General features: G+C 40.1%; 1 protein-coding gene across 11 annotated transcripts in view; it reads left to right on the top strand.

The window, feature by feature from the left end:
• Positions 1-24,363, top strand: part of KALRN (kalirin RhoGEF kinase) — a 510,474-nt gene that overhangs the window by 321,919 nt on the left and 164,192 nt on the right. For 10 of the 11 annotated variants that reach the window (XM_065070487.1, XM_065070491.1, XM_065070485.1 and 7 more), the window contains 6 exons: positions 6,162-6,357; positions 12,046-12,212; positions 17,463-17,582; positions 19,578-19,796; positions 23,113-23,262; positions 24,175-24,289. In XM_065070487.1, coding sequence (XP_064926559.1) covers positions 6,162-6,357; positions 12,046-12,212; positions 17,463-17,582; positions 19,578-19,796; positions 23,113-23,262; positions 24,175-24,289 — 967 coding nt within the window. The remainder of the gene's footprint in view (positions 1-6,161; positions 6,358-12,045; positions 12,213-17,462; positions 17,583-19,577; positions 19,797-23,112; positions 23,263-24,174; positions 24,290-24,363) is intronic. The other variant, XM_065070486.1, reaches the window with a different exon arrangement.

The following is a 24,363-nucleotide window of genomic DNA, read 5'->3' as shown; positions in this document are numbered from 1 at the left end:
CTTGTTGCCCAGTCTCTAATATGTGCCTCAGAGTTCTGCTCTCCCATAATCACAGAATCCATTATAATCCCTTTATTTCTTCACTTGCAGACATTCCCTTGGTATCCAGGAGTCAGAATTACCTTTTTTGATTCCTTCCTGAATCATATCTGACCTCTCATCCATCCTCACTCTCTGTTCATCCCAGATATATGGCTGCCACATCTTTTTTTCTCTAGAAATGAGGTGACATTCCCTTTTCTTAGTTCTGAGCTTTGTACAGATCTGCCCTGTGCCTGTGTGACTGTTCTTCCTGTCCTGCCTCATGGCCATGCTCTACCCACTCTTCTCACCTTTGCTCCTCCTCCTACTTGCACCAACATTTCTCTTGCAACCTACCTCCCACGTTTGCTTGTTCTTCCAAGCATCTTCGCTTTTTTTCAGATTCTTCTTGTGAGCCCACTCTCTTTGTGTTCATAGCTTCTGCTCCCAGGATAGAACTTTCTTTCCCTCCTCCTCACATGCCCTTCCTCAGCCCATACTTTAAAATATCAGCTCCTCTGTGATTCATTCTTCATCATATACCATATATTTTATTTTGCTTGATTCCTCATTTCCCCTCTCCGCCTCCTTCAATTGGCAAACAAAATTTTCTGGTTGGCATTAAAGACGACAACTTTAGGTTTCAAACACTGAATTAAGGCCAAGCATGCAGCATTCAAGGCTCAGTGGCAGCATTTTGCAGAAAATCTCAGCAGCAGTATTTAAAAAAAAAAAAAAAAAAAAAAAGAGAGAATGATACTTAGGATTTAGAAATTATTGCAGATGTACAATTACCTGCACAGCAGCTGTTGCAGCTTGGGTAGGCTCTTTGGCCTAATTCACAAGCAAGCAATGTAGGCATGAGATGGGTGGTCTGCTACTGTTTTTATTACTCTTATTTGTTTGTACCAGTGTATCTCTTCTCTGTACCTCTCCTCTTTCTCCAGAATTGAAGATGAACTTGTCCCTCTCCCTTCAGTCATGTTATCTGCTGGTGTTGCACTATGATAAACCCAGGAAGCAGCAAATGCATTGGTGTTGCAGCAGTCAGAATTTGGGTATATTAAGTTGCTCCTTTAGGAGAATTCCTGCCTAAAAAGAATGTGGTCTAGACTGTGGTCGCTGTGTCTGCATGAAAAACAGACCTGACTGACATAGTCTGTGTATCTGTTAGAGCTTATAAGAGTAACATGGAGCTCAGCACAAACCCAGTATTTGTCCACCTGCTGAAGTTAACTCTTGTGCTGCCTCCACTGCTCTGTTAAGGATATCTCAGGTATCTCATTTAATACTGGATTTGGTTCCCTACCAGCCTTAGTCCCCTTACCATAATCATGGCAGCAGGAGCCTCTGTTTCAGGTGAAGAATGAAGAAGTGTGTTTTCTAGGCTCAATCAAGAGCTTCATTGTGTCTTTGTCCCTCATTGGTACTCTTGGGTCACTTGGCCCTCCTTTAGTAATGGGGAGCTGTTTCTTGGCCACCAACTCTGAATGACCTGCAAGGGAGGAGCATGGCTTCTTCTGAGGAGTCAGCCAGAGTGTGGCTGAGAATGAGGTATGTTTGCAGCTTTCCTGGGAGCACTGTGGGCACCTGGGGATGAGACTGCTGTTTTTGTTAATGCAGACCTGTGCACTGCCACACTTGCTGCTCTCATGACCCTTCTGCTTTGGTACGATTTCTTTTTCATGCCACAGCAGAACAGAGCACAGCTCAGGGCTTCTCTTCTCTCAGGGCATGTGACGGATGCTAAGGTCTATTTAGAATCACAAACACTGGGGACTAAAGCGAATAAACATAAGAAGTGCTGTGCAGTTCTTCCCACCAAAAATCTAGTAGATGAACCAAGTAAACTCTAATCAGCCATTCTTCTGGGTCAAAAGGGAATCAAACGAGGTCATGGCCAACTGAGCCTCATTTATGAGACAATTCCTGACACAGACCCAGTGCAGTTGGCTCTTACCACAGCTTACGAGGTTGGAAACTTTTATCTGATGCAGTCCAGGTTTCACCAGATATGCCAATGCCTGACTAATCTGTGAAAGCACCCAAAGTCCTTTCTTAGACTTGAAAAATATACATCTGTAGTTAACAGAGTTGCCTAATTACAGCTTCTTCCTGAAGAAAAATAAACCCTTTTCCCTATATCCAAGTCAAACCAGTTAGGGTCTCAAATTCAAACTCTGGGACTGTTTCCAAATAGTGTGGTTTGAAGTACAGAAAATGCTGAGATTTGGAGTCATTGGCTGTACAGACAGAAAAGGAAATGTTTTAATGAGATATGCAAAGCATAATGATCTCTGGGATAGGTCACCAGATTGGGATTCAGGAGATTTGGGTTGTTATCACAGCTCTGCTATCACTTCTTTGCCTTCATGTGCTTTAGATTCCCTCCCAGCCATCTGTTTGTCTCAGTTACTCAGAGCAATGTACCCAGCCCTCCTGTACACACTTTGCCTGAGAAATGTGGTGATGTTCCACCTCTTGCTATGCCTGACTTCTTCCTCCATCCCCCTAACCCAACACATGGGGTGATTGTTGCTCCTTCATCGACCCCCATTTGGAGACGACTTCCCTCCTTCCTTCTTGTCCCCTCCATTGGTGACTGTGCTCCTGGTCCTGACAGAGCTGACCCTGGGCTAACAGGCCTCATTAGACCAGCCCCACTGCCCAGAGCCACCCAGGTGCAGTCTTAGACCCTGTTTCCAGTCCTGGCAGTGTGAGATGGACCCCCCTGGACTAGCCTTGACTCCCAAAGAGTTTATCGGCTCATGTCCTGACTGCTTGTACTGTCCTTTCTTCTTTCATTGGAACCATAGATTTGAGCTGGGGAGTGTGGGTAACAGAGTGTGAACCCTTCATTGCCTTGCAATGGCTGGTAGAATGGGTAAATATTTAGGTGCAGTTGCTGGTGCAGTGGGGATCCTGGGGAAAGCTGGCTGCCAACATGAGCACAAGGAGCACTGGTTGCTGAGAGGCAATCCCTCTCTTGGATCACAGAATCACAGAATGCTTGGGGTTGGAAGGGACCTCTGGAGATCATCTAGTCCAACCCACCTGCTAAAGCAGGTTCACCCAGAGCAGATTGCACAGGAATGTGTCCAGACAGGTCTTGAATATCTCCAGAGAAGGAGACTCCACAGCCTCTCTGGGCAGCCTGTTCTAGTGCTCTGGCACCCTCAAAGTAAAGAGGTTTCTCCTCACATTCAGATGGAACCTCCTGTGCTTCAGTTTGTGCCCATTGCCCCTCATCCTATTGTTGGGCACCACTGAAAGGAGCCTGGTCCATCCTCTTAACACCCACCCTGGAGATATTTATGAACATTGATGAGATCCCCTCTCAGCCTTCTCTAGGCTGAACAGACCCAGCTCTCTCAGTCTCTCTTCTTAAGAAAGGTGCTCTAGGCCCCTAATCATGAATGATGATGCCTCTCTGCTAGAGGAGGGTCTTGGACAGTCATTTCCCTGTACTTGAGTGGAAATTATTATAGATTTCTTGATAAAAGCAATGCTGCTCAGTGTCTCTTCCATGGCCAAGTGGTAAAGTCACTAAGAGAAACAGCACCACTGCAGGCAGGTTTACTCAGACAGTTTTATAGAACTGCTGGATCTCAGCTTACTTGTGGAAACATTTGTTGATTCCTTCTTGTGTTTATCATCGACTCCCCTGACAGTTCAACCCTCTGGAAGATTTGCATTTTCATGTCCTGGGGATGATGTCCATAGACATAAACAGGATGGAGGGATCTTGTTTTGATCAGAATCCCCCAACTGTAGCATCATGGCTGTCAGAGAAAACTAATGTAACACATGCTTTGATTGTTATAATCTTTTCTGTTACTCTCACTCATAAATGCTGTTAGGTATCTCCATGAATGTTGGAATGCATGGGAATGTTCACAGGAAATTAGGAAGTACTTTGTGAGTCCTTGCAAAATGTCAAATCATTATGTTTCATTAGCCTGACAATCAATGCAATTAATTCAAGCAGACAATATTCTTCGTACCTCGTAAAAAAACAAAATTCTTCTGATTCATTTGTATCACACACCATCAAGTATTTCGCATTAAACTTTGTGTTATTGTCATGACTGTAGGAACCTACACTCACTTTAAATTCATTCAGTTGTTTGTAGTTTGAAACAAGGTCAAGACCACCTCAGTTTCTGATTACTGTTAGCTGAGGATCTGTCTCTAAATGCAAATATACCTAGTAAAATCCATCTGCATCATCTACTTTGGCCATTTCTCCGTAGCCATTAAATCTGTCAATAAGCCTCCACAGCTCAGGAACTCCAGCTACAACATGTGAATAAATCAGAGGCTGCTGGAATCAGGAATGTGGCCAAAGAGACTGTAGAGATAGCTATTATTTAAAGGTAATTGAGTGGAATGGGCAATGGAACAAGCTGAAGAAAAATAGAAGCCCCTTAGGATGTCCACACTCTGCCTTTCAACCTGCAGCTGAGGTCCCGAGTTCTTGGTTGAGTAAATCTGCTTTTCTGCTTCTCTCAAAAAAAAAAAAAAGAGCTAAAAAACTGCTTGTGCTTTCCCTTCTAATACAAAACTGTGCACTCCCATCCGTGCTAATGTGATAAGGAAAGAGAGATGGTCCGTTTGGGTTGCCATCCTGTGCCTGAGTTGAATATAATGTATGTTTTCTGGAAAGGAGAAATGAATAGAGAATTTTGAATCCTGGCTAATTAGGAAGTTAAGCATCTCACTGCACACAGGAACTGAAGAGCAACTTCAGTGAGAAACAGAGAACTTTTTACTACATTGTAACATGCACAAGTGGGAATTTAGATACGTAGCTTTAGCTCTCCTGAACCTAGCTTTGAGAAATGGACCTATGAGTCAGAATTAAGGTATTTATTTAACACTTTACAAATATTTTTTTAAATGTATTCTGCACAGTACTAGCCTATATGCATTATTTAATTCACATATCCCTTGTCTCCCCACTCATTCATTGTCACTAGCATGTCCCCTCTTCTTAGTAGCAGAATTTAGACTGAGGTGAGACTGTGCTGTTTGTATGGAGGGTAGATCTTGCTTTAATTGAACAGGCAAAAAACAGAGGAGGACTTTGATATTGGTTGGCTATTTGTGGGATAAAATGTAAAATAAAGAAGATAAAGTAAATGGATTGCTAAAATCATCAGATTGTGTGTTATAAACAGTAAGCAGAGAAAGCCACAGAAAAATTTACATGTTCCCATGAGTTATTGGCAGGTTAAACAGGTCCTGTGTTAGAGTCAGGTATGATTTGTGATGCTACTGGTGATTCACCTAGCCCCTGAGTATGACGTTTCTGTGCTGTGCTTTCCCCCTTTGCAAAAGCAAATTGTTTATATTCATTTCCCAGTGTAAAAACTTTCAGATCCACAGGAGAAAAAAATTATCCAGGGTCTGTTCCCAAGTCCACTGAAGACAACAGAAAGACCATTATAAAAAACTGTCAGTCCTTGAAAGCCCAGCATACGACTCTATACAGCTGCAATCAGTGCCGTGGGGGTTAACTTACAAAATTCACCATAAAATATTTAGTTTCAAAATGCATTTTCTGTGAACAATGGGTAGTTACTGTTCACAATATTTTGTATCAATAATTCTAAAAATCTGTTAGTGATCCCTGTTTTAGGGCTTAATGGAAGCATATTATAATTTCACTTATATGAAACCAGAAAAAAAATAATTCCATCTGTAACATGTAACATAGTGTGTTTTAAAATGTTTTAGAAACATTTAAGCTATTTTGGGATTATGTGGTCACAGGTGTTACAAATTCTTTTGCAATTCAGTAAGCATTACTTCTTAATTTAAATTTGAATTTATTCAGAAATATTATCTCTACCATCCATGTGAATATAGTGAGTCTTCTCTTACAGTGTCCTTTCTAATCTGTAAGGAAAAAAGACTTCTTGTTAGACCAATAATCTTTTTATGGGTCCTCACCTGGGCAAAATGTTAAGTGGCACCATTAAGTGGGCAGGATTCAGAATAATACCAAGGCTGTGATTTGGGGGTTTCTGGATTAGAGTCAAAATATGAAGTACTTTTATGATCCAAAATATAGTTTAAGAGTAAGATTTTTTTCATTCATCTTGAGTGAATACATTGTCTGTCTTCTGCCTATGAAGGTTACAGCAGAATTAGATGCCTGGAATGAAGATCTACTGAGACAAATGAATGATTTTAACACTGAAGACCTCACTCTGGCTGAGCAGCGTCTGCAGCGTCACACGGAGCGGAAACTGGCCATGAACAACATGACCTTTGAAGTCATCCAGCAAGGGCAAGATTTACACCAATACATCATGGAGGTCCAGGCTTCAGGTGAGCAGAATGAAAACAAAACAAACAAACAAAAATAACAAGCAAAAATACCCCCAAACCTACCAAATACATCAGCTTTTAACATAAGTAAGTTTGAGCAATACGTGTCTCTTCATTCCCAGAACAGTTGTACAAGTTTTGGGAATTATTTTATTCAGCATTATGTGTCAGAAATTGCTGTTTCTTTGAGACTGAAACTCACTGAGGAAAAAAAGTTGACTTTCAAGCTTTGTTCAGAAAGTCTTACAGCTGCAGGATGAAGTTCACAATCAATTCCAAAGTGGATGGAGAGGACAGGGTAAGACAAGTTGCACTGGCAGGTACTTGTTCTTGCACCAGCTGAGGAACAAGCACTGCAGGGAGTCGGGAGCTTCAGATTCTTGAGCCAGCTGATCAGACCTCAGGTCTGGATGAAGTCCAGTTATTATAGACCCCTAAGCTTGTTAACCTTTCTGCAACTGGACTGCATTGAGAGGCAAACTGAGCAGACGTACTGGCTTCATTCTCCGCAGACCTGAGTTTTTTCCTCCTTGCCACATTTTAGGGTGCAGACATGCCCGATAGAGAGAGGGGGTGAAGGGAGGAAGAAGCTAGTGATCCAAAAACCCTCTGGGAAAGAATCCAAACACGAGAGCCATGAAACCAGTCATGAAAGGGAACTCTTGTTTCCAGCCAACTCTAATTGGAAATATTTTGTATAAAAAGGGAATATGATAAGCCATACTGGAATTTTCCTGTTCAGCATGTACTTGAAAGTTGAAGGGAGCAACTTCAATGTAAAAAAAAACCCAAACCTTTGGCATGTGCTCTGAAATGACAGATTTGATTCATGTTGATGGGGTGTCTGTCTGATACTTTTACTCTGCTTCTCAGCAGTAGGATCCTATTTCTAAGATATCCTATAAATCAGGATTTTTGTATCCTTGCATTTTGCATTTGGAAGAGGAATATCATAATTCACATTAATCACTGCATAAAGTCCAGAAGTGAAAGTTACTTGTGAAGTGTTTTAACCTTCTTAAATGTCTGGAAAGAGTGCAAAGCAAGAACAATTCCTGTTCTTTTCCCTCCAATTTGCACTTTCAAAATAAAAAAAGATTGTTATGTCTTTATTCTTTGGCAAACACTTTACCTTTAGGCACTCACCTTTAAAAAAATCTGCCAGTATTCAGCCTGATTTGGCAAGCTGTGCTCAGCAGAGACTTAAGCTCTGCTGCAAGAGTATGTTGTGGACTAGACAATCTGGTGCATTGTGCGAATTGCGTGTCTGAGCTTCGATGAGATCTGCCCACACTGCGCCTGGTCCTGTGCTTCAGCTTCTGTGCTTTCTGGGATAGAAAAGGTGTCCTAATATATCAGTTAAGATGCTTGCTTGTTTCATTTTTTTTGGTTGGTTGGGTTTTTGTGTGGGGTTTTTTTTTTGTTTGCTTGTTTCTTTGTGTTTGTTTTTGTTTGGGGTTTTTGTTTGTTTGTTTCATCCTGAAAGAATCTTAATATGAGTAGGAATTAATGGGACGTAAAGAATATGCTTGAGAACAGAGCACAGTCAGGAGTCTCAGTAACTGATTTTTTGGGAAAAAAATAACAATATTTTTTTTAAAACTGTGTTTGACAAGAAGTCAGAAACAACTTTGTTTGGATTGCAGAAAAAAGATTACTGACTAAATGAAGTGACTTTTAAAATGTTTTTATAACATTATCCAAGATCACTTTCTACAAAGTCTACACAATAAAAATCCATTGCTCCCAAAGGCAAGGAAGCAGAAGCCTCATGGGGATGTAACCATAGTTAATCAAAGGTAATGGTCATGTCTACCATGCACAGAATGCTAAATGCTGAGAGAATGGCAAAATAAGGGAGAAAAATTGCTCTAGGCAGCCTACTGTTTCTTATTTCAATAAAGGACTGTTATACTCCATAAAAAATTCATTTAATTTTACTCTCTCTTTCTGAATCCTATATTGTAGTCATTCAGTGCATAAGTTAAGGGGTGATTGCTCTTGCTGACAGAGCTGCGAACTTGCAGGGGTTCTGGGAAATCAGCTGCTATTGCTGCTTCCTATTGTACAGTGTCACCACTGCTACAGTCAATACTCAGCTGTAGCCATAGAAGATAAAGCCAGAAAAAAATGTGATTCTTCAGGGATATTCTACCCAACCAACCACTCTTAATTGACCAAGTTTCTTCCCTTGCCTATAATTCTCTTTGAGCTTTATTCTTTTTATCATGTCACTCAGGAAACTGATTCAATTTTTATTACTCGGGCATTTGGCTTGGAGGTCTTTAAGCTAGTAAGTTTATCAGATAAAATTACATCCAGGTTTTTGCACACATGATGCCTTTTTCACTTAGAAATCTTGTGCAGGTAGAAGAAGGAGGTTTTAGACATTTGCCCATGATTTTTGCATGTCTAATGCGGATTTGGAGCAGTGATTTTCACCAGGCTGTGGAATGTCTGGAAATCCCTGAGAACATTGTCATGCTGGTACAACAAATACAGTGGTCCTGTGAGCAATCTGTGTAAGTCCTGTACTTCCAAAGCTCCACACAGCTCAGAATTATGTTCCTTTCATTTATTCCACTACTCCAGCACATGTGGGTGAGCCTGGTTTGGATCACCATCAGAATAATTACTCTTCAAAGGAATGTTTGTTTTTATTAGGGAATATGTAAGATCCTGGAAGTCAGTTGTGTTTTCCGAAATTTTGTGGTACTTTCAAATTGTCTTCATGTCTCACTAAAACGTATGTCCTTCAGGAAACATATTTGCATTTAGAAAATGTTATAACGGTGTTCTCAAGAAGACTGGACTTTTTTTAATGAGCAAGCAATTTTTATTTCAATGAACCAGTCTTCTGTTTATCCAATTTGATTGTAGCTCTACTACTGATAGCAAACCTGAAGGTGTGGGCAAATATTCTCAAAAATGGTTGTTGATTTTTGGGTGTCTAACTTGATATATTGAAAGGACCTGGTGTTTCCAAAAATGGCAGCTCAGGCACTCCTGAGAAATACTTTTCTCATGGAAAGTTTAGGATCATAATTCAGCAGCGATTTAACAGCTTGACCTGGGCTGCAGTGATGATGCCTTCATGTAGTTCATTAGTATACACACCTTAGCCATTCTGCTCTCAGGTACTAAAACTAGTTATACTGTAATAACTGGTTAATTGATTGCACAGTTTTCTCTGGTTATTGAACTCCATCTGCATTGTCAGCATCTTTGTTGTAATGAGCACCACAGTTAGGAGTCACTCATGGTTTACAGAGCTACCTGTCCATGTTTTACAAGCAATTTGTCTAAGTCAAGCCTGAAATACACTGCAAAGCTGAAATTTACTCAGTCTTACCTGTTATGTGGAAAATTCAAAGCCCTTTTGTTTGCTAGTTGTCAAGCTAACATCATTCACTTCTTTTCCCAGCGTTGCATTGCTCAAAAGGGAAATGCAAAGCTATTTCATTTTGTTTGTGATGTTACTTATAGTTAGCTGAAACTATAGTTTATATTGCAAGAAAGAGGATACTAAACTTACCTGCCACAGGCTTTTAATACTTCAGCCTAAGAACAGCTTCCAAGCAGTTTCAAAACAGTTTTGTACAGATCAAAAAGCAATACTCCTTCCTTCCTTATACTGAATAATATCTCACATTGTGATTAGCTCAGGTGTAACTAATGTATGTTTTGTAGGATGCCAGTTAGTGTGGCTCAATACTCTTTTCTGTGATATTTTTTAAATAATATTTTCAGTTCATTATCCTTTACTTGATATCTGCTGCGCTGGTTGGGGCATTCGAAAAAAATTGCAATCAAGTTTTGTTTATCAGAAAATCAGCTGTGCTTCTCTATCTATCAAAACACAATGTAAAGATAACATGTGTGAAATTATTCTGAAAACAAGGCTTTCTATTTTGCAAACCAATCTTTGAGAAGTACACTCACAGCATGCACTGGCACTGTAGAATAAATCTGCGTGACATATGACAAGAAAGAAAGGGCAGATCATTCATCATAGGGAGCACAGACTGCCCTTGAATAGCATCCCAGGCAGTTCACTGGTCGCTGCTGATGAGTTTGCACAATCAGAACCATGCCAGATGAGTGTGCATGGAGAAAAAACTCTGCATTTAATATCAAATAGGTGTAGTGAAGTCAAGCATACAAAAAGCCATCATGTCCTGAGTATACAGAACCATATGCAGGCTAATTGTAGCAACAATGCTTGGTGTCTGGCAATTGAAAGGAACTTCACTCCCAAGAATAGAAACATAAATTAAATATCCAGTTTTAAATGGGAATCCAGGGGCCATTTCACTTTATTTGGTAATCAAGAAATTGTTTTGTTTTGGCTGGGAAAGGGAATAAGCCAATCACTTGCATTCTTATGTGTTTTTCTGGTAAAACCACAAACCAGGAAAAGAGGATAGAGTCAGTCATAAGGTCGTATTCATTTTGTGTACTGTCCTCTGTAGATCTCACTGTGAGAGAGAATGAAAATCACAAGTTTCTGCAGAGGGTAAAGGGGGAAGAAGAGACATCTTTCTAAATGGGTTTTAAAAATAGTGTCCAAGTCTTTTGCACAGCAGCTTCTAATTAACACATTTATTTTTTAATGTCCTATTATTCCATTAAATGAGATAAAATGGCTTTGGAAGAAAGTGTAGTCTTTTCTCAGCATTACTGTAATCTGATTATTTTTATGTTTAGTTCCTGATCCTCCCTGTATTGAGGTCAATGGCAAAATTCCAGTAGATCTCAATAAAGGAAGAGTCGTGTCTTTATTAGTTTATAATCACGGGGATCACAGTAACAGGGGATGACGTCATATTTCCTTCAGGCCAAATTTTCACAATTACACTGGTAATGTACCCAGCAATGCTATCACACCAGTGTAATGAAGAAGGAAGATGTGAAGCTTGCATTATATTGCATGTAACCACTACACACAAGGCTCAAAGGGTCATAAGAAAATCCAGGAGGTAGGAAGGGACTCAGGAGGTCTCTATTTCAACTTCCTGATCAAGTCAGGGTCAGCTATAAAATCAGACCAGGTCATTCAGGGGTTTGTCAGTTTCATGCAGGATGCAAGCGATGGGCAACATGGTACTAAGGCACCTTTTCTGTCTGGTATGAGAGGACTGGGTGAAAGCCAGGGTGTGGAATGATTCTGAATGAACTATAGGTTGGTTTAAACTAAATTGTCGCTAATGATCCTATAAAGTAGCCAGGTGGAAAAAAATTTTGTGGAGTTCCACACACTTGTCACCCTATTATAGGTCTGAGTTTGCTTCTTTTATTTCACTTTTCTGTTTTCTTCCTCATCTTTTATCTCTCCTGAGTTCTTTCCAACATGCATTTCTAAAGTATATGTTAATGAACTACTGTAAGATAGGGAGGATTTCTTCTGTCTTTTTGAGCATGGCTGTGATTAAATCGTGTCCTACTAGCCAGATGCTGGTGGGTGAGATGGGCAATGATCACCAGAGAAATGCTACTTTGTAGAAAAAAGTAGTTGTGCAGAATAGAAAACTGGGAAAGTCAAATATTAGATGTGAGAGAGTTTAATGGGAAAGAATTACTCAGAGTTACAAATCAATATGTTAGGTGGCAAAAAATTTTGATGCTTACATTTGTGCAACAACTTGCATTTCAAATAAGTGCAATGATCCATCTCTCTGCGTGTTGCAGGCATTGAGCTGATCTGTGAAAAAGACATTGATCTTGCGACACAGGTTCAAGAACTGCTGGAATTCCTTCATGAGAAACAGCATGAGCTGGAGCTTAATGCTGACCAAACTCACAAGAGGTTAGAGCAGTGCCTACAGCTCCGGCACCTACAGGCTGAAGTCAAGCAGGTGAGAGATTTTAACCACACTTAAGGGTCTTAAATGGGTTTCCATCCATTACATACATGCAGACTGTTAAAATAGCTTCTGAAAGTCACATACCTCTTGGTGGACAATCTGAATCCCCTTTTCCTTAACAGTACTTGATTTGCTGACAGATTGCAGCATGACCCTTTAGAAATAACAAAGGGCTCTGTGGATGTATTCAAGAATAGTTATGAGAGGTCTGTGTGGAACTGCCTGCGTAAATTTTCAACTGGAGAAGTTACCTCAAACTCCGTGTGTTCTGGGATTATAATTATTTCATTTGGGATCCACACTTAAGCTATTCTGGAGAACTGGCCCAAGGCAAAGGATAACTGAGCTTTGAGGTCTAAGTATGACATTACAGTAGTTTCACCTTTTTGTTTATTGCTACACATCTGTTGACCTGCAGGAGCCTTAAACATCTGGGTGAAATAAAAAATTCTGTCTGTGTACTCTAGATCCTAGGACTTGTTTAGCCATCTTAGTAACGTTACATTGCCTTTCTTCCAGATTTCATTGTAGTGTAGGCAGTCCTGTTCTGCTTCCCTAGGTTTCCCCTGACATTTAGTTTGGATGCCTCACATTTCTTTGTTTTCCTTTGCTACACGGGATAACACTTTGCTTCCTTCTTACTAAACCATAGGTAGCTTCACACTTCAGTCTATACCTGGATTTGAATGGAATGGTCTTGGTTTCATTACAAAAACCAAGAACACTTTTACAGACACCTGGGATATTCAGACTTCCATTTGCCAGTACAAATGGGGAGGGTTGTGTTGGTTTGTTTTGTTTTAGGTTTGGGTTTTTTGTTTGGTTGTGGGGTTTTTTTCTTCCAAATACTACAAGGTATTCATGAAAAAAGATTTGCTGCTTTGTTTACTAAATATATATGTATGTATATATGTATATATACACTGAGTGCTCAGTACACATGATAATAGTTATTCTTTCTTCAAAACTGAATATTTGAATGATGTTTTATCTGAATTGTTTTATCATTGATGATAAGTCCTTCATTCTCAGACAACTCTTGGGCTAGAATCTGCAACACCAACACCAGCTCATACATTTTCTTTCAGAGTACCCTTTAATGTGAATATTTTGGAATTTGAAATGAAAATAGCACAGAACTCTCCTAAAATCTTATTTTGAAAACATAGTAATTTTGCATTTGTGATAATTGAAAGCCAGCTTCTCAGGAAGCTGCACAGCTCTATAAAGTGCTTTGCTTTTCTCCTAAGAAAGAGATTCTGATATTCATAATCACCACCTTAATCTGATTATTAAGTGTATCCTTTTTTCCATAGGTTCCCAAAGTTTCTTACATACAACTTAGCTAAGCTTGAAGTTTTGTGCAGTAGATTTATGATGAAATAGAGTCATTTGAACTTACAACAGAAAACAGAGAGGAGTAATATGTGTAGCAGAAATGCTAAAAGCACGGGTTATGGCTGTCTGACCAAGCATCACTGGCCCACTTGACCAGGACAAAGCGCTGGTTGCTCAGCCCTGTGGCTGCTCCTGGAGCTGTACAGTGGCAGTGCAGCACTCTCTGCAGGTACCTGGTGTTACTTGCCTAATTATCTAGTATCTGCTGGGCCCTAACTATTTTACAAACCAAAATCTAACCAAAGGAAATGGTTTTAGAACAAAACTATTGAATACTTACTGTGAGAGGAGAACGGCTGCCTTGAATTAGGATTTCTTTAATGGAGCTTGGGACCATCAAACCCTTCATTACTGTGTGACCTTTCAGCAAACCCATAGAGAAGAATCATTTTATTTGTTCAGCTGAATACTAATGACTCCTTTGCTTATTAACCTATAAATTACCACAGCTACAGTTTCCCTTAGAAAGACACACGTTAAAATATGTCTGTGCCCTATCTATCTGATTTCCTGCAGATAAGTCATATTCCAAGCCATTTAGGGAAACTGGGAAATACACTGATTTTACTTGGTAGTCAATCTCCAGCCCATTCCAGTTTTCCTTCACTTTCATTTTAGTCCATCTGAGACAAAACATGATCTCATTACAAAACTGCTCTCACTCTTGTGAATCAGTTGAGAAGTGGTTGCTGCAAGACACCTACTGTAGCTGTGGTTAAGTTCTGCTGACATAGTAAAACTGGTCCAGGCTGCTACATGTACATGTGTTTGCATTTTGATATAATGGCTCATGGAAACACAAACTCTTTAACTGTCTCTGTTTAAGTCTCATTTACCAGGGATTTCTGCTTTATATCATACGCACCAAGGGTTTGAATGCCAAGACAATGAATCGAAGTTTGAAGCCATTAAAGCAAAACAATTCCAAATGAGATGTTCTGTCAACTGCTGTAGAGTGGAAATAGTATAGATCCATGATTCACAAGCTCTTCTTTACTAAGAAAGATCCTGCCCAAGACTGATTTCCCCTCATTTTGATCCCACTCATTTCCAAAAGAAACTACAGAGCTTGATTGCTTACATAAAAGTAATAGCAGAGTAGATTTGCGGAGATCAGTTTAAAAAACAAACTCTCTAATGCTGTGCTTGCAGCTATTTGGCTTCCCTAACCCATTATTTTATCTTTGTATGTTTTATTTCTTTTTTTTTTTTTTTTAATAACTGTTGAACTTGACCTGATTTACATCCAGTTATCCTCACAGTGTCTCACTACACTGATCTTCCAGGTTGTTTTGAAGTGTATTTGTTGCTTTTTGTGTGCCTGTTATCCAGGCTACCCACTTCTGCTGTTTGGCATTAGATTTGCTTCCAGGTGAATATGCCCAAAGGATGATGGGAAGTAGTCATTTGAGAAACACTTAATATATTTGGGTTTTTTTCCCAATCTAATGCTACAGAGTTCCTGGAAACCTGGGGCAGTTTTGAACTTGATTAAAATTAACAGAAGGTGTCCTTGCTGGTGGTTGTGTCTGTCAATATGTTTCTGCTTCTCCATTATAAAAAAGATTAGGCTTTTATGACAGTCTTTGGAGATTTATTTAACTCCAGAATTATTTAATCACTGCTTTTACAGAGTTGACAAAATCTGTAATTTGTAGGAAATGTCTGTTGAAAGCCATCTTTTGCTGTTGGCCTGTCTGCACATTGCTAGCTAATGGTGAATCTATTAACGCAGGAAATGATCAGAGGAATGTCTTGGTGCTGTATTAGCAGCTTCTATACGTATTTTAATGAAAAAGAATTAAGCACCATATAAGTAAGAGCCTATTTGTGAGCAGGCCTTGTAAAGAGATTCAAATATGTAAATACTCTCTCCCAAACCTGTGGCACAATGAAAGGTCTTGCAGGTGACTGCGTTTGGCACTTAGACTTAAGTTTGGTTATACAACTGTTTTTTCTTACTGTATGTAAACTACACACACACACACAAGAAGAGGAGGAAAAAACTTTAGAGAATAGCAGAACTATGGAAAAAGCTGATAGAATCCCAAATGATACAATCCCAAATAAGTGTAAGACTTCTGGAAACAGAATAGGGTCATTATTTAAATTCTTTCAAGCAAAATTTTCTAGTGCTTGAGTGCTCCCTGGGCCTCAACCCCCAATTCAGGGGAAGGCGGGAGGGGAACAAGTCAGGGGTCGCAGCTCAAATTAAAACTGTTCCCAAGAGGACCTTGTCGTGCCCTGGTTGTATTGTTGCTTGTTTGTTTTTTGGTTTTTTTTTTTTTGTTTTTTTTTTTTTTTTTAAAAAAAATGGCTGCTGCATTTTTAGCATGCATAATTAGTATTTTCTATACTCTAAATTGATCAAGCTAGGATATATTACAGTACATAAAATGTGAAAACATGTCTTGCTTTATGATGTCCTCACCTCAAGTCTTTCCCAGATATATTGATCCTTCAGTTAATTTCAGCTTTTGGTACCATGTAGTAGGTAATCATGTAGCTTTCTTGTCTGATGGATTATAGAAGATGCCAGCCAAAATGATTGCCATATGATAACCTGGTTTCTTTTCCTTTAAATCTTTGTTGCATTTCCCACAGGAACAATAACACCTGCTGATGAAGGAGAGAAAGCTGGCAAATGAAATCTTCCACACTGTTGTATTGAGCAGAATGTAATTTTCTACAAATTAGGGTCAGCGACATGGGTAGATGGCTTCCCTTTCTTTCTCCTAGGGATAACTCATTTTCCTACCCTACGGAGAACTGAATGACTGTTACTAGGGTGATACAGGATGTAGGGATAAAAACCAAAACAACAGAAAATCCCTATTTCTTTCAGACAATATAATGAATCACTTGCTGAAAATGATGGCACAAAAGGGAAAATACTGTGTAGAATATTGCAGTAAAGTCAGTTGTGGAGCTTTGTAAATCATAAGCTAAATTTAGGGCAGTGATTGGGAAGTCAAGATTTCCTGTCCATCTGTGAACTGAATTCAGCAACTTTCTGGCTTTATTGGAATAATTTGACACCCACACAGGTAGAAAATAGGCTTTAAGTCAGCAGAGCAAAGAACTTGCATGTGTGTTCTGGATGCTAATTTTCCAAACAGGTGTCTTAAAATTGGAGAAAATGTTGCTGCTTAAATGGATAAATACAAGCTTGATGGGTTAATTATGTATATTTATGATTTGATTTTGCAGTCATTACAGCATGGGTTCCATGTCTACAAGTGATCTGAATATCCCTGAAGTAAAGACTCTTGACTAAATATAAAGTGCAAGACCTGGAATTTCTTCCTAGCTCTGTGTGTAGGTGGAAACTCCACTGCACCTTAACTCTGTGTCAGATAAAACCAACTGTGTCTTCTCCCTCTTCACCCCAAGCTCTGACTTTCGTGTGAAAGAAGCACATGCAAGTGGAGTAGAAAGGAGTTGCAAAGCCCCTGATTCCTGTTGGAAATTTGAAAAGGATCTTTGTTTAATTTCAAATCTCCCTCTTTACATTTTGTGGTTTTGCCCTGGGTTATTTGCACAGGGGAACGTTCATTTTTGTGGTCAAACTTTGGAAATGAAAGGTCTTTGCAATCTGAATATCCATGTAAATACTTTAGGAGTTTAATTCTTCAAGGAATAACTTTTTCAGTAAGATCTTTGCCCTCTAAAACTCTGTCATTAAGTCCTTATCCTGGGATTTCTCTCTGCTCACTGATTCAGCCTGAGGTCACAGTGGGCAAAATACCTTTTTGTTAGCCAGGCTGAAGCATTTTCTGATGGGTGACTACATAAACCTTTGTACTGAAGCAACCTTTGCATAAGCACATCCTTCCTTTCCAGGTGCTTGGCTGGATCCGGAATGGCGAATCAATGCTGAATGCAAGCCTTGTCAATGCAAGCTCCCTCTCTGAAGCTGAGCAGCTCCAGCGAGAGCATGAGCAGTTTCAGCTGGCCATAGAGGTAACACGAATTAAGTTAACTTTGTTTTTCCTTCCGAGGTGAAGATCATGCAGAAGGTTATCCTTTTGGCATCAGTCATTGCTTACTTAAAGGAAGGGAAGGAATAAAATCTCTAGAAAATCAACTTATCATTAAACTCATAATGCAGCCAAAGGTTAATAGTGGAATAAATTATTTATACATATTTGAAAATAACCAAAACTAAACCAAACTTTAAACTAGGAAAATAATATTTCCTTAATGGAGATTTGAAGAGATGCTTGATTTTGGTGTCTTTATGTCTTCTCGTAAACTTTAAATAAGTCAATCCACATTATAGTGTTGCTAGTAAGTATAGAGCTTAAATCTCACCTAATGACCTATTTTGATCCAGTTCCACTCACACTGAGGAGACAGCAGCTGTTACAGCTCCTAAGGGAACAGGGAGAAGTTTTCTATCAATTCTGTATGAGCTGGCTGGTACCAAGCTGTGCTGACCACATCTTGGCAGCGATCACCAGACAGCGGTTGGAAATGAGACACCCCCTGGCTGTGTTATCACAGCTTGTTGCCATTGGGGAAGTGCTTTGTATTTGGTGGTAAATGCAAATCACAGAAGGAGAAGAGGGTTACACCGCAGTAAGGGGAAAATAAGTTTGTAAAGGGAGAAAACACTAGATCAAATACTTAAAGTGTTTAAAGCTCAATATGGGGAAGAGATCAGTAAAGCACACAGGGCAGAGAGTTCTCTAAAGGCATTCTAGATGTGGAATTGATTTTCAGTTGAAATCCTTTAAAGTCTATTCAAAACAAGTATTACAACTCTAACATCAGTAAAGCAGCTGGATATTAAATTTAACCAGTTGTTCTTGAACTTCTTCCTAAATGTTTCTGCCAAGTATTAATCCTTTTTGTGCTAATAGCTTTTTCTACATTGCATTATTCATCAGTGTATCACCAGATGATTTCAAGCTTCTTTCCAGGTTCAGGGATTAGATCATAAAACTATCACATGAGAATTTGTCAGCAGCATTTACAAATGGGATGCAGAACAGAGGAGTCTTTGGGAGATTTTAGGGCTTCTGCTCAGCAGATTAAAATCAAATATGGGACTAAACCATGCCTGAACACTGTTACTCTGGAGGCTGTGAAGGGCTGAGGGCTATTTTCCTCTCAGCAACCCATAGAGGATGGTGGAACCAGCACTTGGTTACTCTGAGAGGATGTGGTGTAGGCTGGGGAATGGGGCAGATGATCCAGTCCTGCCTATAAAGGGACTACTAATTTGAGAATGGTGGAGAAAATGGCTTGACTTCCCCCAGCTCTACCCTTCAAGGTAGCATGGTGTAGCTCCCATATGAGTACTAATTTTCAGTTCTTGTAGGGGCTGATATAGTTCGTGCCACTTAATAAGGCGTTTTCATGTCTTGTGGTATCTTGTAGGGGCTGATATTTGTGACATAGTTCGTGCCATTTAGTAAGGCATTTTTATGTCATCTGGGCTTGACATTTTGTATCCCATGGGCAGGACAATTACACAAACGAGTAAAGTTGACAATGCCAACAAACAGCCTGGCAAGAGTCAAATTAGGGTGATTAGGCCCGTGTTTTGCCAGCTCTTTGGTGTTTGCTTTGATATCTGCAGATTGTGTGGGCTGCAGTCAGCACTGAGTGCAGGCTGGGTGGGAACTCAGTACAACAGCAGAATGCACCGGGGTTATCAAAATGGAGCCCCTGAGAACACCATCCCCGGTTGTGGCCCAAGGGGCAACAGCTCATCCACCTTAGCCAGTAGCTAACCTTAGCCAGTGCTTGTTTGTCCCCAGCTTTAATAACATGTTGCAAATGTGTGTGAATAATTGAAATTAAAATGCTTTGCAGAAAGTAACTGTTAACTGAAGATAACTCACTGAAAATGTTTCACTCTTCTCACATCTCCATGCTCACACCTCGCTTCACCTTTCTACCATACATCTGGCACATCTACACAACCTCTCTTTCCTCCCCCATACACAGTCCCTCTTTCATGCCACTTCCTTACAGAAGACACACCAGAGTGCCCTGCAGGTCCAGCAGAAGGCTGAAGTGTTGCTGCAGGCTGGGCATTATGATGCCGATGCTATCAGAGAGTGTGCCGAAAAGGTGGCCTTGCACTGGCAGCAGCTGATGCTGAAGATGGAGGACAGGCTCAAACTTGTCAACGCCTCGGTGGCCTTCTATAAAACTTCTGAGCAGGTGAGCTGAACAGGGTCATACCTGTGCCATAGCAGAGTGCCACAGCCTGGGATTTAGCTCCCAGGGTATAGCACGGAGGTCTTGCGTCTCGACAAGATCAGCGGAGCAGTCTCTCCACTCTTCCACTGTTCCAACTATCTGCTCTGTTAATACCACGAAGGATCGGTGCTTGTACTTCTCCCTTTTCCTCGAGTAATCCTGAAAGTAGGAAGGGTATGGCTTTAGTCAGCCCTGCTTGACCTTAATATCTGCCCTTTGTCCTTTTACATAAATCTACATGTCTTCATCCAGACATTAGGTGCCTATAAACCTTTCTGTCACCCAAATAGGGCCAGTGTTGAGCCCTCACTTGACTCCCAGCTGGTAAACACCAACATGAGTGCGCTCCACAATGTCGCAGTGCTAGCAGGTGTGGGGTTTCTACTCTGACCCTGAGTGCAGAGCGTCTTCTGCCAGCAAAGGATGTCACAGCACTGGCAAAACTAACTGAACTTGTTCCATTGGCTAAACCAATAATGGAAACTGAACTTTGAACTAGCCAAATTGTTTCTCTAAGGAGTATTGTAACAAAAAATCCCCTAAACAAACAAACAAAGGCAGGCAGTAGTTTGCAATAACTTTAACCGTAAAGTTTTCAGTAAAGCAATAAAATTCTTGAAGTTGGTTTAAAACAAAACAAACAAACAAAAAAAACCCTTTCCAATAGGAAGAATTTCAGACATCCCACCATTTTAGTTTAATGTTCACATGATGTCATAGTTAATTTTGAAGAATATAAATCTGCTTTTCCTTGAGAACTGCTTGTAATTAATGACCTGTTATTTTACATGCAGTACAAGATATGAAGGTATTGCTCTTAAATCAATCTGCAACACAGATAATTACAGCAGTAACCACTGTATGTTGACACACTTTACTTCATTCCAGGTGTCTATGAATTGCAAACATTCCAGATGGCTGCTGGTATGGTGAGATTTTTCACCACTTGCACAAACAGGTGTCATTTATACTGTAGTCGGTGAGAATTAGTGTCACAGTGCGGATGCTCGAATAGCCCTGCCTGATGTAATTTACTGCAGCCAGGCAGTTCATGTTAGCAGGGACACTGCAGAAACCTGTGCTTTTATACAAAAGGCAGCAGTGATTTCCATTAAATTTTCTATCGTTATTATCACACAATTAGTTCTTCAGTTAGAGAAAGCCAGACATGGGAAGATTTGTAGCACAACTAGATGTTGTGCTAAATGACAACTAGAAGTATGTCATTAAGGAAAGAAATGATTTTTCCCTTAACATCAAGGCTGTAGATGATCCTTGGGCCACAATTTGGTATCATTTGTTTAATGCATTTTTAAGATTGTTTAAGATGAGTTCATTCATTATAATGAATGTCTTTCACTGTGAAGAGTTTCAAACAGATTTACAGTCCCTGATGCATTCAGGACTGAAATGAACTACTGCTGGTGGAGGATTGTGAGAAATGAAAACCATTAAGGTATTCATTAGTGCTTTAGACAGTCAAATATGCTGGCCAAAATGTGCACAGCCAGTAATTTATCACTTCAGTCTCTCTACCCGTTTCCAAGTTATAGACGAATATACTGCAGTGCTCACTAGTTCATTCATTGGTTGCATGTACTCAACAAAAGTTTAAGGCAAAGATCACTCAGTCTTCATAAACTCACTGCTGCAAGTAGTCTGTTGCCTTCTCTTGGGCTACACAACTGATCTAAGGTCCTTAGCAGTCTGCTCCCTGACTGGATGACAGTGGGTTGAATATCTTACTGGATCCTGAATTCCCTGAGTAACTAGAAAAAACAGCTAAGAGGGTGGAGAGACTGTCACAGCCAAACTTTTTCATGCCTGTCTTCACGAAACATACTGTGTTCTTGATATAACTGGTGGAATTCTGGCTTTCAAGTAGCCAAGTTTCTCTCTGACTTCATTGACACCCCACTTTACATTAATTTCTCTCATTGTCTGAGCAGGGAGATGATACTTGCATATGCAAGGACCATCCTTTCTGGAAAGGTGTGGACCCCAGGCAGTCCATCTTCTTTCATTTTTTAGGTCTCCAAAGTTCAATAGAGTACCAAATTTTTCAAGAACTAAGTAGTAAAATGGAAATGCTATTTTGTGCCTAAAAAATACAAGGGCATTTGCTCTTCATAAGTGTTTGAGGGTGAATGCTGGTTTGCATCCAAGCAAGAAGATGATTCCAGATTTTCAAACATGTAAGGTCCTTTAACAGCCTCAAATAGTAAGTTGATCAGTTCACCAGTTTTAAAACTGAGTTTGATGTGTTCATGAATGAAATTATATGGCCTGTGATAGTGGGGAGGATTGGTGGGTGGCACTGGAGACTCTTCCAGACTATGCTCTTGAGCATGTAGAGTTCTCTGAATTATAACTGCATTCATATAAAAGTTGCAGAATTAAGCAAGAAAAGGGTGAACATGGATATCTGGACCCCTAGCAATAACTGATTGGATCTTGCATAATCTCAGCAGTGGAATGTGTGGGAAGAGCCCTCTGAGACAGAAGAGTGAAGTCCCAAATAGCCATGAAAACTTTGGCAGTTTTTGCAGTATCTGAACAGGCCACTAAGAATAATTCTTGGGATTCACAACACAAAAGACTCAGCCTTGTCTGAGGTCACTGCGCATAGTGTTTGCAGGCTGTTTTGGTTTATTTACCTGTTTCCCATTATTCTACCAAGACAGAAGATACTTGTGTTAGCACTGTACTGTGGAACACCTGCAACCACCTGGGTTGCAACACTGATTTAATGTCTTTCAGTTTCCATCAGTTTGTACAAAAGCTGTATAGGGAGCAGCTAACATGCAGCTGAAGAGAATTAGTTCCAGCTTCAGACTATGTTTCAGGAAGGTATTTAAGCATGTGTTTTTATTTAAGTATGTGCTAAGTCCCTTGACTTCAGTTGGATTTAAACACATCTAAACCACCCTTCCAGAAGAGGGATTGTTTCCTGAATGATCCGCTGGGGCCAACACTGACCCCGGCCTTGATTCAACCTTTTGAGCTTCCTCAGTCACTATCCATTGGAATCGAAGAAAGATTTATCACCCTTAAACCAGATGAATTTCATCCTAAACAGTAGAGATCCCTATGGATAACAAGAACTGCTAGATCATTCTGTCCAGGGCCTGTTTCATACCCACTTATCCTCCATGCCATGGCCCACAGTCCAAAGCATTTCAATTTGGAATGTTATTGGTCATAGACTTATACCGAACATGTTCCACTTGATTATGATCATAGATAACTGAATTGCTGTGCAATGGCCATGTTTCAGGTGTGCAGTGTATTAGAGAGCTTGGAGCAAGAATACAGACGGGATGAAGACTGGTGTGGAGGTCGAGATAAACTTGGACCAGCAGCTGAGATAGACCACGTCATCCCTCTGATCAGCAAACATCTGGAACAGAAGGAGGCTTTTCTTAAGGTCTCATTTTATTTCTCTAATAAATCAGGAAAACTCCCCATTAATTAGTCAATTTAGAGCAGTGTTAATGAGTTTGAGAGGAGGCTCTGAGGTGTAATTCTAGTTCAGATACTGGCTGGCTGTATAAACCCTAGGCAAGTTTCACACTGTTATAGTAGAAGTGATATACATCATTATCAATGCACATCTCAGGGAGATGTCATCAGGACTATTTAGGCGGTGTTTGCATTGCACTCGGAGGTTATTAGCTGTGCTGGTTCAAAGTTCAAATTATCAAAACTGCATACAATGAGCACTATAAATGTCAGGTATTATATGACATTTTGGCATTGGCTTATATAAACAGTATGGCATTTAAATTCTGTCCTCCAAGCCAATAACTGAAGCAACTGGCAGCACCAGGATGGAAACAGATTTTTCTCCTGCCTTCCAGGTGCTGTTTTGTAAGATCTGCAGATCTGACAGGCAGACAACCAGCCTTCCACCTTCCAATAAAACTGATACACAACATGAAACCACTCTTGCAGTCAAGGCTTAAGAAATTATGCCTATAGATTGTGCATTTTTTGAAAAAAAATGAGTACTTCTCTCAAGAGATGGGTTAGCTTTGGTTAGATTGAAATTATATGTGACATACATAATGACAGTAATAAAACTATTTGTTTTATTATTGTCATTAATTAGCCTTACTATATAAAATTAGCCAGTATAATCAAAATTACTCCTGTGTTTTAATACGTTTATGAGGCTGTTAATTTATTGGCTGAGTTTATAGACTCTTAGCTGAAGCTCTCATATTCCCAAATGAAAGAGAACTTCTCCCTGCAAAATAAGCAGATAACTCCCTTGAGTCCCCTTTGCTTTCTTTGCTCATCTTTACTGATTCTTCTTGGTGGGGACTGTTTTTCTCAGGCCTGTACGCTGGCACGAAGGAACGCTGAGGTATTCCTCAAGTACATCCACCGGAACAACGTCAGCATGCCCGGAGTAGCAAGCCATACAAGGGGGCCCGAGCAGCAAGTGAAAGGTTGGTGCACTGGTGCAATGACGGCACTGAAGGTCTCATTTGCTTCCCCCTCTGCTGTGTGGTCTTCCTAAAGC

Source organism: Columba livia, chromosome 7 (genome assembly GCF_036013475.1).
Source record: "Columba livia isolate bColLiv1 breed racing homer chromosome 7, bColLiv1.pat.W.v2, whole genome shotgun sequence".
NCBI classification, from domain to species: domain Eukaryota; kingdom Metazoa; phylum Chordata; class Aves; order Columbiformes; family Columbidae; genus Columba; species Columba livia.
The sequence above is the reverse complement of the archived record's forward strand: the minus strand, read 5'-3'. Positions and strand labels throughout refer to the sequence as shown.